Source organism: Conger conger, chromosome 4 (assembly GCF_963514075.1).
Source record: "Conger conger chromosome 4, fConCon1.1, whole genome shotgun sequence".
Taxonomy (NCBI): Eukaryota; Metazoa; Chordata; class Actinopteri; order Anguilliformes; family Congridae; genus Conger; species Conger conger.
The window spans coordinates 54659408-54676582 of NC_083763.1; the positions used below are offsets into that span (position 1 = coordinate 54659408).

General features: G+C 39.8%; 2 protein-coding genes across 4 annotated transcripts in view; one reads left to right on the forward strand and one right to left on the reverse strand.

The window, feature by feature from the left end:
* wwtr1 (WW domain containing transcription regulator 1) overlaps positions 1 to 3662 on the forward strand; it is a 42483-nt gene extending 38821 nt beyond the window's left edge. For all 3 annotated transcript variants that reach the window (XM_061240619.1, XM_061240617.1, XM_061240618.1), the window contains 2 exons: positions 32 to 144; positions 706 to 3662. In XM_061240619.1, the coding sequence (XP_061096603.1) occupies positions 32 to 144; positions 706 to 887 (295 nt within the window). In that variant the 3' untranslated portion in view covers positions 888 to 3662. The remainder of the gene's footprint in view (positions 1 to 31; positions 145 to 705) is intronic.
* A 7552-nt stretch (positions 3663 to 11214) lies between these two features.
* On the reverse strand, positions 11215 to 16491 carry tm4sf4 (transmembrane 4 L six family member 4). Its single transcript, XM_061240113.1, has 5 exons — positions 16220 to 16491; positions 14535 to 14624; positions 14052 to 14197; positions 13624 to 13807; positions 11215 to 11898 (listed from the first exon to the last, which is right to left on the reverse strand). The coding sequence occupies exons 1-5, from the start codon at positions 16391 to 16393 to the stop codon at positions 11881 to 11883; spliced, it is 612 nt and encodes a 203-aa protein (XP_061096097.1). The 5' UTR covers positions 16394 to 16491; the 3' UTR covers positions 11215 to 11880.
* Positions 16492 to 17175: the final 684 nt, after the last annotated feature.

Genomic DNA, 17175 nt, shown 5'->3' on the forward strand with positions numbered 1-17175 from the left:
GAGCAGGCGTCTGTGATTTGTGCATCCTCAGCGGGCCGTTCCACTCGCGAGAGCAGAGCACAGACAGCGGACTGGGTCTCGGTTGCTATAGCATCCCCACCACCCCCGAGGACTTCCTCAACAACGTGGAAGAGATGGACACAGGTATGGCATCCCTCCCCCAACACACAGGCCAAGAGTTACTGACTCACGGATCAAGAGTTTGCGACTTACAGTTCAAGAGTTAGTGACTCACAGGTCAAGAGTTAGTGACTCACAGGTCAAGAGTTGTTATCTAGTGCAAGAGATGAGAAGGACTGCAGGCACAGAGGCACATGCCGCAAGATCTGTGAGGTAAAGAGACCAATGCTTACCCGCACAGGTCTTCTGTAAACAGGGGTCTAGCACTGCTCTCTGTGTGATTACCTCTAAATTCACCTCTCTCAAATTCAGAAATGCTCATTTTCACAAGGGACCTTGTGTTGTGGTACATATGGAGGTGGACAATAACCCTAAAAATAAAAAGATTTGCAACCCCCTGCCCCCAACAAACACATACACCCCATCTTGGAAATTGTTATTGTATTACCTCAATAAGAAAAATGAAAAAGCTCACTCCCTCTCTCCCCCCCTCTCTCTCCCTCCCTCCCTCTCTATCTCCCTCCCATTCTCCCTCTCTCTCTCCCTCCCATTCTCTCTCCCTCCCTCCATCTCTCCCTCTCTCAGGTGAGAGCCTGGCTCAGGGTAACATGGCCGCACCCCAGCCCAGCCGCTTCCCGGACTTCCTGGACTCCCTGCCCGGCACCAACGTGGATCTGGGAACGCTGGACGGAGCCGACCTCATCCCCATCCTCAACGACGTGGAGTCAGTGCTCAACAAGAGCGAGCCCTTTCTCACCTGGCTGTAGAGGACCAGAGACTTTATGAAACCAGGCACAACTTCTTCCCCACAATTCCACAGTGTAATCTGTTAAACTGCCTAAAAGTCACAGACAAACCCTTCTGACTTCAAAGATAAAAAATAAAAAAAACACTAACCAAAGTTTTTTATTTTATTTTTTTAGGCCAATAGTACATTTTTGGCATTTATGACAATTGTACAGTGATTCGCTGAAATGGTAGCCATACCAAACAAAGTAGAAGTGTTTTTGTATATTATGTAGGATAGACTATTTACTTTTTGTGCCCTATATTTTGAAACTTCAATAATTATCAAAACTGCATTCCTGCTTCTGAGAGGGACTAGAACAGGCACGAACGTGCAGTCGCCGAAGTTGGCTACGTCTCGTGACTGTGGAATGCGTGCATTCTGCCAGTAGAGGGAGCCAGTGCTTCCTGCATGCTGCAAACCTAAACCGGGTTCAGAACTGGCTGCCAAATGGTTGGTTCCCCAGTCAACTCCACCTTATGCATCTTCGTGGACTCGTGGGGTATAGCCAGGACGTGAACCCGCAATCTCCACTACTTAATCATGACTATGTCAAGATTGTAAACTCAGAAGCCTTAAAAACAAAAAAATATTTTTTTTACAAATACCAAATTCATTTTTTTTGGACAATATTATTATAACAAAGCTTTAAGACAGAATTTTTTTTTAAGTGAAAATTGTATAAAGGTTAATGTCATTTTTTAAAGAAAAAATGTTTTATTTGCTTTTTAACAAGTGTACTCAGCTGATGCCAGTTTAGTTAGAAAAACAAAAGCTCACACCTCAATATTGCAAGTATTCAAGAGTAGACTTGTTTTGTATCATGTACTTTTTATATAATGCTACAGTATTGTTTTTTTATATACTGTAAAATAGTCCAGATCGATATTTTTGCATCTGGTGCCATATTAGGATTTTTAAAATAGAATTTGCATTTTAGTATTTATCGAGAGCCATGATCAATTTTTCCAGAGATTTTAAAAAACATTTTTTCTAGTAAATTTTAAATTTCAAAGCACTACAAGTCAGCTATGGTTTGAACGCTGTGTGATTATGGAAACTGATTGCTGAGAGCATCAAGAGTTGATTCAGATTATCTAAAGGTTCCCACTTTGTAAATATCATCGTTGGCCTATATGCTTGGTAGGTTTACTGTAGGCATATCCGTTGAACAAATCCAAACAACTTCAAATCTTTTCGATTTTGCCAAGTGGGAAAATTCGTAAATACAAAGGGGGACATTTCTGTAATATCTATACTGCAGGGAGTAGGCTACGGCGGGGGTGCTGAGTCAGTCGAATGAAACGGACCTACAGTAAGATTAAAGACGTAAAGACGCCGTTTTATTTCTCATTCTGCAGTGTATATCCATTCACCTTGGTTTCCACTTTTATATAGCATGTTGAATTACTTTCTTGGTATTCCTAGCATAGGTGGTTTGTAAACACCACTCTTTAACATGAATATACTGTGTTTGGTTACTCTGTAGAACGACAGGACCGAGATGGCAACGAAGTGATGGCATTGTGGAGATAGTACGTGAAAATAAGGGTGGGGTGGGGGGTGTTCGATGCACACTGCTCATGACGTCCTAGATTCGTGGGTATATGAGTGAGAATGTACAGACCCATCCTAAGCCTGGGCGCGTGGCTCTTGTACGATGTCTTGTAGATGGGGAGCAGGACCATAAAAAACACATACGTGGGGGTCTCTCAGTGCCGAGTCCGGAAGCCTAGACAAATATGCCTAGAGGACAGATCTAATGTCATGGTCAATAAAATGGCTCGTAATCGAAAGCCTTTAGAACAAAAAATGGGATATGAAGATCAAAGTCCACTCCATTATAAACGGATACCGGGGTTTTTGTGTAACGCGATGAAATAATTACTTTACCGGTGCAAACGCACAATAGAGTATTGCTGAGCGGCAAACTACACCCGAATACAATGTTATTGTATGTTATTAATCCACCCATTGTTTGAAGGGTGTAAGTCATTTATTTACTAGTTGTGGCTGTTAAGATATGTTTAGCCTACTTACCGTCACTCCGACACTCTCCTACACGATAAAGGATTTTCTAGAAGGACTGGAGATGGATACCTAAAACTTTGCTCTCATATAGTACACACTTTTATCTAGAGAAACTGACAATGCGAATATCTGTAGCTTATGCTTTAATGGCCTAATTTCTATCCACATTATTGGTGGACGTTATCAATTTTCTGCCAAAAGACGTATTTTAGGGTGAAAGCAGGGTTACGAGCAGGGTTAAGGTAAGCGCAGGCTAGGCTACGGCTATGGTTGAAAACGAGTTATTCAATAATAATAATATGACTGTTTCCATGTAATCAGCCTGTTCTTTCTCCAAAACAAAAATAAAAATATGTAAACCCAAAGAAACTGAGACTATGACGATGGACGGGCGTGGTACCAGTGGGGAAAATAACAGTGACTTGAAGTGGAGTGGTTTGGAACAGTTTTGAAAAGGTGCTAGAATTAGGTTTGAATGTTTTAGTTTATTGCTTCTGCTATGGTCGCACGTGGAAAGCGCTGTTTTCAGGTGGTTAATGTGAAAGTTTATGAAGTAAATCTGGTAACTTCTGGAATCGCAGACTAGCGATGGATGTGTGCAATGCATTTCGTGGAAGTGTGGAGTTCACTTTGAGAAATGTAACCTCAACAAAAAAAAGTCTGACATGGGCAACAAAAACATTATCTTGTAACTTGTTAAAAATAAAAAGATTTCAATACCAAAGTGCATGGATATTTGTGTTTATTTTTGGCGATTCTGCTGGGTTTTTTTTTTTACTTTAAATTCCACATTACTACGGATGATATTTCTGCAAAACATCAGAAAATGGGGACTATACATACAGGTGCATACATGTGTTAATTTTTTCCGTAATATAATTCAAACAGTGAATCTTTCATATATTCTAGATTCATTACGCATAAAGTGAAATATTTCAAGAAATTTACAGCTCACGAAAATCCTGTATCTCAAAATATTAGAATATTACATAAGACCAATCAAAAAAAGGATTTATAATGCATAAATGTAGACGTTCTGAAAAGTATGTTCATTTATGCACTCAATACTTGGTCAGGGCTCCTTTTGCACGAATTGCTGCATCAATGCGGTGTGGCATGGAGGCAATCAGCCTGTGGCACTGCTGAGGTGTTATGGAAGCCCAGGTTGCTTTGATAGCGGCCTTCAGCTCGTCTGTATTGTTGGGTCTGGTGTCTCTCATCTTCCTCTTGACAACAAGATTCTCTATGGGGTTCAAGTCAGGCGAGTTAGCTGGCCAATCAAGCACAGTGGTCAGCAAACCAGTTACTAGTAGATTTGGCACTGTGTGCAGGTGCCAAGTCCTGCTGGAAAAGGAAATCAGCATCTCCATAAAGCTTGTCAGCAGATGGAAGCATGAAGAGCTCTAAAATCTCCTGGTAGACGGCTGCATTGACTCTGGACTTGGACTCCACACAGTGGACCAACACCAGCAGATGACACCCCAAATCATCACGGACTGTGGAAACTTCAAGCAACTTGGATTCTGTGCCTCTCCACTCTTCCTCCAGACTCTGGGACCTTGATTTCCGAATGAAATGAAAATTTACTTTCATCTGAAAAGAGGATTTTGGACCACAGAGCAATGGTCCAGTTATTTTTGTTGTTAGCCCAGGTAAGCCTTGGGAGGACTGTCAAGCAAAGCCAATTCAAGAACTTGGGGGAGCTTCACAAGGTAAATGGTAAATGGTTGGCATTTATACAGCGCCTTTATCCAAAGCGCTGTACAATTGATGCTTCTCATTCACCCATTCATACACACACTCATACACTGACGGCGATTGGCTGCCATGCAAGGCGCCGACCAGCTCGTCAGGAGCATTTGGGGGTTAAGTGTCTTGCTCAGGGACACTTCGACACAGCCCGGGCAGGGGGATCGAACCGGCAACCCTCCGACTGCCAGATGACTGCTCTTACAACCTGAGCCATGTCGCCCACAAGGAGTGGACTGAGGCTGGAGTCAGTGCATCAACAGCCATCACGCACAGACATGTCCAGGAAATGGGCTACAAGTGTTGCATTCCTAGTGTCAAGCCACTCCTGAACCAGAGACAACGTCAGAAGTGTGGCCAACCTTTTCCTGCCACACTTTTCCCTTCCAGTCAACTTTCCATGAATATGCTTTGATACAGCACTCTGCGAACAGCCAGCCCTTTCAGCAATGGCCTTCTGTGGCTTACCCTCCTTGTGGAGGGTGTCAATGAGTGCATTAATGAACATACTTTAAAGAAGGATGACATTTCTGTATTATGAATCCTTTTATTGATTGGTCTTATGTAATATTTAGATTTTTGAAAATCAATCAATATTAAAACAATAAAGACTTGAAATATTTCACTTTATATGTAATGAATTTGGAATATATGAAAGTTTCACTTTTTGAATGAAATTACGGAAAAAATGAACTTCTCCACGATATTCTAATTTTTTTTAAATGCACCTGTCTATCAGAAAATAGTGGGTAAAAATATTATTTTTACTTCAAACTAGTTCGCGATGGAGGCCGCTGGTCTATAACAGATGCAACTACACTGATCAATGTTGTTTCCCCTCAGTTAACACAAAACATGTAGTTAATTTCATTGCAAACAAGTAAGGGTTAAAATAGGTTCAGGGCACTATCTAGACGTGTTTTTTAATAAACCTAAAGTAATGTATTAGTCAAGGCATACTTGAAGATGATGCACGATGATTACAGTTTTTTACAATCGTTTTCACACTTGTCTCAATACCATGTCCACTTTTTCAAAACTCTTCACACAGTGTGCTTTTGAAACACACACCTGAGCAAATCAGTTAACCTTTGGTGCAAAAGGCACTTCAACCACCAAAACACTTAATATTTCACCCAAAAGTGACTCATGCTGCCATAACTATAGCATATGCTTTCTCCCATAAGACTACTTTGTCACTCAATGTTCAATGAACTACAAAACACAAACAACTTGGAGCATTGCTAAATACATATATTATGTGTTTCCCTTTCCTCTATTTTTGCATCCACAAATATTTCAAGCCAAGTAGCTAAAGAAACTTCTGATCTGTTGGTTTGCCTCTCACAATAGATGTCATGACTGAGTGTGGTAAATTTACAGTAAACTGTAAATTAATGAATGTTTTACTATATTGGAAACCCAGAATAACAATTTTTACTGTGTAATGTAAAACAATATATGATAAAGAAACAAATCACAAAAGCAACAGTATTCTTCAGAGGGTTTACAGTATTTTGACATTTGTTCTCACAGTGCAATATACTGTAATTCAGAAAAGAAAAATACAATACAATCAATTACTCAAAATACATTACAATCAATAACAAATACATACCAAAAAGCAATATTTTCACTATATACACTAATTCGCACATATATTGTCTGCCTATCAGTATCAGAAGTCTACTGTTGGCCTGGCCCATCCATCCTGTCCTCTGCATTTGGCCATAGATTTTCATCAACATCACTCCAAATGTTATCTCTTTCTATACACCGAGGAAAACATCTCTTTGTGTGGCTTTTCCAGCCCTGGATGTGTTCCACTGTTATGTCCATACACCCAGCCGGCATTGCATCTGGAAGTGACTTTTCATGTGGGTGGTGGTCCTACACCTTCACATATATTGGTATCTGAGTACCTTGACACCCTCAGAGTTCCTGTCAAAGGGGACAGTGTACAACCGTTTCATCCTGATCTGATGTTTCTGTAGCACTCTTGAAATGGTTGTAGTGCTTACACTGTCAGTGTTTGGAAATATGTTGTTGTCTGCGATTATGTTGTTGCATATTTCTCTTAGCCTGATGCTGTTGTTGACAATGACCATCCCGACTATTGTATCCTCCTGTTGAGGCATAAACATTTTTCCCCTTCCCCCTGTGTGACTGTGTGAGGTAACCGCTGGGTCCTGTAGTGTGTCACAGACAAATGTGCACTGATACATCTGCTTTTTCTGGAGACTTTTCAAATCACAGTACTGCTGTAATATACACATCAATTGAACTCCTTCAGTCAGAATGCTGCAAATACTGTATAGTACCTGTTGGTTTGCCTGAAAATCCTCACTATTGAAGCCACTGTGGATCTAGGCAAGTTTGGTTGAACCCTCAACCTGCTTCCCTCAGGGACAGACCATGATTTACCAATGATTTCATCAGACACAACTGTTCTTGCTCTTCCGCAACGTCTTCTTCCTCTGCCTCTGGCTGCATCCATTTTCCCCACCAAGGCTAAAGAATTCAAATGCCAATCCAAAGATGGCCCCTTTTGTGTATGTGGTAACGGGTGTAGGGGTCCTCGCACGGGACTCCAAATTATGTAGGGTCCTTGCACGGGCCGCCAAATAACGCAGGGATTTTACTCTCTACGAAACCGGGGCGCCAGTTAAACGTTGTGTTGCAGTATAACTGCGAAAAGTAATCAGTCTCATAAAATTACTGTTATCAGAAATATCCAACCACAAATATAGTATTTCAATTAATTAAAATAACCAATATTAATGATTGAACATACCGATAACCTGAAGGTTGGAAGTTCTTCGAAAGACTGCTTTAACTCGGCTCTCATGTCTATGCGATTCCAAAACGGACACCGGGGTTTAATAAAATATATTTATTAAACAAACATACAAACACATAACAGATAAACTAACGGGAAGTTAGTAAGGAAATTTAGTTTGGTATGTGTGTGTGCGTGTGTGTGGCGCGCGCAAGCGCGCGTGTCGCTAGAGTTCTGGGTGTGGTAATGAGTTAGAGTTAGCTGTGAGAAGGGACTACTTGCGTAGTTTTACTCTATATATGCGCAAAAGACGGCGAATCAATTCACGTACATATATATGTAGCTAACCAAACACATTACAATGGTTGGATGGTAAATATTGAAACACAGATTCACAAAAACAGTTAAGACTAAACTAAACACTGGCTATGCCTGAATGTTTGTTTTCTTACTGAGTCCATACGCATTGCTGGATCCAAAAGACATGCTGTCCTTGTAGAAGCGGCGATGGTGCTGTGAATGGTGTCCGGGAGAGATGCGCAGGCTGGGGTGTTCCCGTCTTAGCAGCGCGTTGTCGTCTGATCCGCTGGTCCTTTTCCAGGTGTAAAAGTTCGTTGCTGTTTCGTTGTTGGGCTTTATTGGGGTAAACTGATGTAGCGTTCCGCGTACAACAATTTCCACTCACTATAGGCCACGTAGTTACCGCGAGGTAACTGGGTGTGTCCGTAGGCCTGGTAGTGCGCTGTGCAGCATTCAGCCTCTGTCCGAGTCTCGGAGCAGATGAGCTGAAGCGACTGGCCAAAAAGGGTGCGTCGAAGAGAAGAAGCAGAAGAGGCAGAAAAAGCAGAAGAGCCAGAAGAAGCAGAAGAGAGATCCCAAGAACGTGTCTTGCTCTTATACGGGACCGTTTATTGCTCCCGCCATTACGGGATTGGCTGAACCAAGTTAGACGTCATTCGTGGTGGACGTCGCAGAATTTTCCTGTGGGAATGTGGAAGTTGTAGTCCCTACACGGGGCACAAACAACAAACACCTGGGCAGGTTGTTCACTGAAATGACAGCCAGGTGTTTCAGCAGTACATATACAGCAGTAATAGCGGAAAAATCTCTTCAGTAACAACTACATCTATATTTACCCTATATACGTGCACATTTCAATGCAAGTATGATCACTTTTGCACAGATGGTAACAAGGCTGCCAACAAAAAAATTGAATAAACGGAATAAACTTTCTGCTCAAATCAGAATGATCTGTCTTACGTATTTCAAGCATATAGTTTCATTTTTCTGCCAAAATGCAGCATATTTCCTTCCACAATGATCAGAATTTTATTGGGTTTTGAACTGAAAGTTAACTGTTTTGAACAGAGTATCTAAATGTCTGCAAAATTTGCTGTATTTGGACAAACTTTTGCTGGTAGTGAACATTGACTGAGAGAGGTATTCATGAATTTTGGAAGAAGTGGTGATTGAATGCCTTTAGTATGAAAGCAATGCAAAAATATCCACAGTTTAGTTCACATAGTCTAATGATATGGTGAATGTGTTAAGTGTTTTGAAAAAGTGGACATGGTATTGAGACAAGTGTGAAAACGATTGTAAAAAACTGTAGTTTGCCTGAAAATCCTCACTATTGAAGCTACTGTGGATCTAGGCAAGTTTGATTGAACCCTCAAACCTACTTGACCATGATTTACCACATGATCAATGACTGTGGCTCTGATTTCATCAGACACAACTGTTCTTGCTCTTCCGTGATGTCTTCTTCCTCTACCTCTGGCTGCACCTATTTTCCCCACCAAGGCTCAAGAATGCAAATGCCAATCCAAAGATGGCCCCTTTTGTACATGTGGTAATGGGGCACAAACAAAAAAGACCTGGGTAGGTTGATGACAGCCAGGTGTTTCAGCAGTACATATACAGCAGTAATAGTGGAAAAATCTATTCAGTGACAATTGCATCTATATTTTCCTTATATACATGCACATTTCAATGCAAGTATGATCCCTTTTGTATAGATTGTAATAAGGCCGCAAACAAAAAATGTAATAACCTGAATAAACTTTCTGCTAAAATCTGAATGATTTTCTAAAACTCAAGCATATCGTTTCATTTTTCTGTCAAAATGCAACATATTTCCATCCACAGTGATCAGAATTTTATTGGGTTTTGAAAAGAGTATCTAAATGTCTGCAAAATTTGCTGTATTTGTACAGACTCTTGCTGGTAGTGAACATTGACTGAGAGAGGTATTCGTGAATTTTGGAAGAAGTGGTGATTGAATGCCTTTAGTATGAAAGCAACGCAAAAATATCCACAGTTTAGTTTACGTAGTCTAATGATATGGTGAATGTGTTCAGTGTTTTGAAAAAGTGGACATGGTATTGAGACAAGTGTGAACACGATTGTAAAAAACTGTAAGTAGCAGAATGACCACTAGAGGGCGTTTTCTCATAACATTACATTACAGGCATTTAGCAGACGCTCTTATCCAGAGCGACGTACAACGAAGTGCAAATGTGATGAGGACCCTAGAGGACAGTACGGTTCCGATCATCATGGACAGTAGAGACACAGGTGACTTCTATATCTAAGATGTGCACATAATATGAAAGTGCCGTTTTTATTTTTTATCGAAATTTGTACATTATACATTCTGTATAGTATGCAATGGGGGTATTTCCTGTTGTTGTTTCTTTGTGTGCACGTTTCAGATGAAGAGATAAACAGGAAACCTTAATATGAACTCAAAAGATAGTTCCTCTTTCCTCCTTAAACCCTGACAGCTGAGACAATAAACGGAGCCTGAAAATGAACTTAACAAAACAAACATTCGTTTTTATTTCGATACCATCGCATCCATGAGTCATAAATCTCATACAACATCCACAACCAAGTCTTGAAAAAAAATCGTATTCTCTTTAACAACCATTTGAAGTGCCAGCAATGCCACTGATGTAAATAATTCACTTGCAGTCAATATTTGAAAATAATATCAGTACATACTGGCTGTAAAATGTATCGAATGTCTGAAAGGTAATGATGATTATAATTTATATAATGTTCAAGGGAACACAGCTGTCCTCGTAAACGGTCTTATAAAATTACAGCACAAAGACAGTTTGCAAAGAGAGTTTGTGGTGCAGTAAATATGTACTCCGAGCCTAATGCCTGTGTCAACATTAGCAATGCCGAACAATGCTGTAAAGTTATGCAACTCAAACATCTGAATGTGGATGCAGGTGAATGCGGTTGTAAAGCAGACTTTATGGTAATCTTCTTTGATTAACAAATGTAGCCCGAAACATTTTGTTCAACATTATTTTATTTTCCTTCCATTTACTTGCTCAGTCTCCTTGAAGTTCCCTGTTCTGTTTTGCCACTACCATCTACAGGATGTCGTATTTTCTTCTACGATCACTCCTCCAGTAATTATGTAGAAACATGGCACTTTCTGCAGATGAGGATTTATATTCCTATGCACTGGAGGCAATTGCAGGGCGACATGAACGCGACAAGAATATCGCACTTCAAATAAGTCTTAAATTTCGATTGGAGTTAGCTTGCTACGTAATTATGGGTATTGTTATGGTTATGGATATGTACTTTGCAGTACGTCTGCCAAATGCCATTAATGTAATGTAATGTAATGTAATGTAATTCACTTCAGGCACAAGCCGGTGCTTTTCTGTTATCTGGTTTAAACCAGTGCTCCGTGGCGTATTTGTGCTGGTTTAAGAAAAAAACATTTCCACAATCTGCCATGGAATTTATTAATGCCATTTGCAGTTTCCATACTCTGTTTGATCCTAGATATTTCACTGGATATTCATGAGAATGCTTTCTACTTTTAGTCTGCCATTGTAATATCATGTTTGGAAAACAGGAGGATAATCTGTTTTGTGCTTTTCTATTCTACGCTTACAACATTTGTTCAATCTGCTTTACAGAGGAAAATGTACATCCTTCACAGTTAAATCAATGGGGACAATGTCCCATAACTTGTCACAATATTTTACTGTCCATTTTTAAACTGAAAATATTCATACATTTGTTTCACATTTTGCAATTTTACATTTTGACATTTTGAAATTAAAGATTGTGAGAAAAAATTGAAATTACAATCTCATTTCTGACTGAGCAAATTATGTCTATTCTGAAGTAAAAAAAAAAAACAAAAAAAAAAAACCTATGAATAGTAATAATGTAAAATAAATATTCAACATATTCAAGCTGGTATTTCCTTTGCCATCATGTGACTATAGAGTCCTCCAGCAAAGTTTCTTTATACCAGACATCACTTAGCATTTTTAAAAACTGAAGAAAAAAAAATGTACCTCATAAATATGTGATGAAAAATATAAGTTTCTGAAAAGTTCTTTATATTGTTTGTCCAATTGAGCAGGATTCTCAGTTAGACCGCTCCATCACTCTGAAAAGGAAAAATGCCAGAATGAGACTTGTGTCATTTCATAACACAATGTCTTACATTTTTACAAAAATAAAAATAAAACATAAAATCTCAGAGCAGCATTTATACTTAGGAGTATACTTTAACAAGCAAACTAATTGCATAAGCAAGACAAACAATAATTTAATTCTCCAGACAATAAAGAATACCAGGCATATCAGGGTTTGCATCCCTATCATAATCTACAACAGTATTATAATCTATGAAATCTACAACAGTATTATAATATACATAATCTGCAACATTATCATAATCTACACAATCTACAACAGTATTATAATATACATAATCTGCAACATTATCATAATCTACACAATCTACAACAGTATTATAATATACATAATCTGCAACATTATCATAATCTACACAATCTACAACAGTATTATAATATACATAATCTGCAACATTATCATAATCTACACAATCTACAAAAGTATTATAATATACATAATCTGCAACATTATCATAATCTACACAATCTACAACAGTATTATAATATACATAATCTGCAACATTATCATAATCTACACAATCTACAACAGTATTATAATATACATAATCTGCAACATTATCATAATCTACACAATCTACAACATTATCATAATCTACACAATCTACAACAGTATTATAATATACATAATCTGCAACATTATCATAATCTACACAATCTACAACATTATCATAATCTACACAATCTACAACAGTATTATAATATACATAATCTGCAACATTATCATAATCTACACAATCTGCAACATTATCATAATCTACACAATCTACAACAGTATTATAAGGCGGCTGTGGTCTGCAAAGCCGTTGGGCCCTTGAGCAAGGCCCTTATCCCAGCATTGTTCCAGGAGAGGATTGTCTCCTGCTTAGTCTAATCAAATGTACGTCACTCTGGATAAGAGTGTCTGCCAAATGCCAATAATGTAATGTCATGTATAATCTATGAAATCTACAACAGTATTATAATATACATAATCTACAACATTATCATAATCTACATGATCTACAGCAGTATCATAATCTACATAATATAAATCAAGGGCTGATGGTTTTCCTCCCTCCCTTTATCTCGTCTGGCTAATCAGTCGCACTAACTGTCCAGTTAATTACCCAGGAGAATGAAAAGCAGAGCTGGATTTGGATTCAATGGGCAGATTTTATGATCCCTGTCCTCGCGTTTCTGCGCTTAAATTAAGTCACTGATTGTCTTAAGTCATTGTTTAGTGACAGAGTCTGCATGTGCTGTTCTCAAGGCCTAGACCTGCTTTTGATTGAAAGGAAACCAACCGAGACCCACAGATGCCACGGCCCCCCAAGACCAGGGTTTGAGACCGCCTGATCTACAGCAGGGGTACATAACTGTGGTCACGGAGGGCTGGTCTGCCTGCAGGTTTATAAACTACCCTGTTTCACTCCTCTGCTTGAGCACAATAACGTCCTAAGGATACACTTGCAGTCATGCTGCTGTAACTGGTGCCGCTACAAATATCAGATCGAGATATGATTGAACTAATTACATACTGTAATTATGAGCAGAAGTTGGCACAACCTCCTGAAACGGATCGGCCCTTGTTGCGCACCCCCGCTCTACGGATACGCGGTTGACGGCTCAGTGGCCGGAATTCCGGGCGTCGCTAAGCGCCCGTAACTAAGCGCCCGTCGCTAGGCGACCCTCACCCCGCAGCAGCCGCAGCAGTCTCCGCAGATGGTGCCGATAAGGCCGTTGATGGCCTGGAAGCCGCACAGCGCCGCCTGGACCAGGCCCATGATGAGAAGCAAGGAGAAGAGCGTCAGGTGCCAGGGCACGATTCGCTCCGGCTGCTGGCACTCGTCCCACAGGGTGTGGTTACTCAGGTAGTCCCTGCGGAGGAGGAGAAGGAGCAGGTGAGGGTTGGAATTAAGGCAGGGGTGCACAACTCCGGTCCTGGAGGTCCGATATAGGTGCTGGTTTTTGATCCAACAATCACCTTAATTTAAATTTGCGCTTATACACATATCAGGTTTAGACACGATTGAGCTGATTAAATAATTATGAGTGGAAGTTGGCTTGGCTTAACTTGGCTCTGGAGCTACAGGCAAAAAAAATGAAGACGCTTATTAATTACCCGTTTTGAAATGGATAAAAGAACGTGGCGTTGCTGGCAGTGTCGGTCGCGCAAAGAGGTCCGCGATTTATGGCAGCCGCGGATATGATCGTGGAGTATAGAGCGCCAACGAGTCCCACTCCGGCAAAGATGATGGAAGTGAACATCTGTGGAGACCGGAGGCATTTACACTGATAAGTCTGACAGCAAAAAATGTATAGTAAACATGATATTACATTACATTACCATCATTTTACAAATGCCATTGTCCATACTGGTTGTGCCACTGTTTGTAAAGAATATCTGAGAAGGTCTGGCATTCTTTATTTAGCTAAAGACTAGCTCTCTTTCATCTGTTATAGGTCTGGGGCCCAATTATGTGTATGCGTGTGCATGTATGCATGTAGATGTATGTATGTGTATGTGTGTACAGGTATGCATTTACTGTATAAAGTATGTGTATGTGTGTGTGCACTAGTGTGTCTGTGTGTTTCTTTTACTCACCGCAAAGCGCTTCCCACAACTTTCATTACCACAGCAACCACAGCAGTCATTGTTCTTTAATCCCAGGAAGACCAGGGCTGGGAAGATCATCTGACACAAGGGAAAATGACAGGAATATGGGAATATGAAAAACCAGGGACTAGGATCCTCTGTGTACATTTATTTAGTCAGCTGTACACTAACACGCTCCATAAGCACAATACACAACATGTGCTCCACAACCTAAATGCCTAATTAATCTGACTTGAGTTTATCTTTCATAAATCGCTCACATAACTATATCCTAAATGCCCCAAACCATTTATATATTTACTAATATGTTTCTTACATGGTTTGATATACACTCAGTGAGCACTTTATTAGGTATTTATTACACTTATTTTTTCTGCTACTGTAGTCTATCCACTTAGAGGTTTAACGCGTTGTGTGTTCAAAAATGCTCTTATGCATACGACTGTTGTAATGCGTGGTTATTTGCGTTGTTTGCCCTTCTCCTCTGACCTCTCGCATTAACAAGACATTTATGCCCGCAGAACTGCTGCTCACTGCATGTTTTTTGTTTTTCACACCATTCTCAGCCAACTCTTGTGTGTGAAAATCCCTGGAGATCAGCCATTTCTGAGATACTCCCTTGTCTGGCACCAACAATCATTCCATGGTCCAAGTCACTTAGATCACATTTCTTCCCCATTCTGATGGTTGATGTGAACATTAACTGAAGCTCCTAACCTGTATCTGCATGATTGTATTCATTGCACTACTGCCACACGTTTGGTTGATAAGATAATCGCATGTATAAGTAGGTGTACAGGTGTTCCTAATAAAGTGCTCATTGAGTGTATACTGTATCAGCATCACAGCAAATAAACATGTGAATCATGCACTTGATTCTTCTTATTCTAAATTTACTACAATAACTGTATATTGACCAAGCCAATAGACTAATTTCAGGAAGTAATGTACTCATATTATTAAAACAAGCATTAACAATGACATACAAACATACAATGCTGGATACCATAGCATACTTGTACTGAATTTTCATAACTTTTAAGAGAGTGATGTATGACATCTCTCTTTCTCCCTCGGGAAATATCCGCTTTATGGCTTTTAAAACCAACAACTTAATTAATTTACCTGATTTTGTGTGGAGAATGTTGTGATGGCAAAACTAACTGTAAGTACAGTACTGTGCCTTTTCACTTAAACAAATGGTTTCAGCACTATTGGACAAAGTGCAGGTTTTTGTTCAAAAGCTAAAGATCTTTTCACTCACAATAACTGTTGTGAGTTCTACAAAATGCTTAGAAGGTCCATCTAACAAGTGACCTAATTTACAATTAGCATAACTCTTGAATGAATTTTCATGTGTTGAATTGAGCTGCTATTTCAAGTAGGAAATAATGTTAGAACAGTGGTCCAAAGTCCCGGTCCACGGGGTCAGATGGTTGTTGTTTTCCCCTTAAAATCAGCAACCGATTCAGAACTAAAAAAGGTGGTGATCTATAGTATTATAAACTGCATTATGAACTGCTTTATTTTATCAATAAATTTCCGAGGACCACTAAAAAGCAACAGACCCCTTAACTGTCCAGTACCTGGGTTTGGACACGTCTGGTTTAGGTGTAAAGTGATGAAAACTTCACAGGCATGATATGCTACACAAAGTACTTTAGCTCGCTTACCAAAACGCCAGAGCCGAGGATGCCACCAAAGTACCACACCTCCTCGGTGATGTTGTCATTGCTTGAAGCAGGTACGCCGCCAGGAAAAAACAGCAAGATGTTGCAGAGAATGCAAAGAATAGCCAAGGGAATGAGGGTGATGCCCAGGCATTTGGCAAAACCACCAGAGCACATGGTTCTTGAGTGCTATGGGCGAGCTATAGTACAATAGCAGTCGAAAAAAAAAACTAAAAAAAACGTCAGCCTCTCCAGTGAGTCTGTGCCTGAAAAGAAGCTCCAGTCGTTTCAGTAGCCTTGACCGGGGAGAAGCATTTATAGACCCCTGGACGAATGATGTCACTGCTTAAAATTTGATTTACAGCGAGTCGAGCTGTGACGGCCATCTGGCTCAGTTAATGTTCTACTAGGACTATTAGATTTGTAGGGGCCACATCAAACCAGTCTACCTACTGAAGATTAGGCCTACTGACTGCGCAAACCTCTGAATTAGTATGTGTCTAAAAAGAACTTGCGAGTGGGCCTATGTTATGTTAGAGATTCAATATTTTAGACAATTCCTGAATGTTATATGTACCACACACTGATCACAACGGTAGATAAAACTGTACATCATTTTATTCTTGACTTAGAGAATAGAATGGGAAAAAAATAGTTCATTAAAAAATAATATATAACAACAACAACAATAATAATAATGTGACACACACTTACTGAGCACTTTATTAGGAGGATCTATACACCTATTTATTCATGCCATTATCTAATCAGCCAATTGTGTGGCAGCAGTGCAATGCACAAAATCATGCAGATACAGGTCAGGAGCTTCAATTAATGTCCACATCCATCAGTATAGGGAAAAATGTGATCTCAGTGATTTCGACTGTGGCATTGTTCATGCCAGATGGATTTGAGTATTTCTGGAACCACTGATCTCCTGGGATTTTCACACCCAACAG

What these genes read in the sequence shown, in the direction of transcription:
- tm4sf4 (XM_061240113.1), bottom strand. Translation starts at nt 16,393, where the DNA reads ATGTGCTCTGGTGGTTTTGCCAAATGCCTGGGCATCACCCTCATTCCC. An exon ending in GTTGTGGGAAGCGCTTTGCG is followed by an intron (nt 14,198 to 14,534) that starts GTGAGTAAAAGA and finishes CGGTCTCCACAG; the next exon opens with ATGTTCACTTCCATCATCTT. An exon ending in TTTTATCCATTTCAAAACGG is followed by an intron (nt 13,808 to 14,051) that starts GTAATTAATAAG and finishes CCTCCTCCGCAG; the next exon opens with GGACTACCTGAGTAACCACA.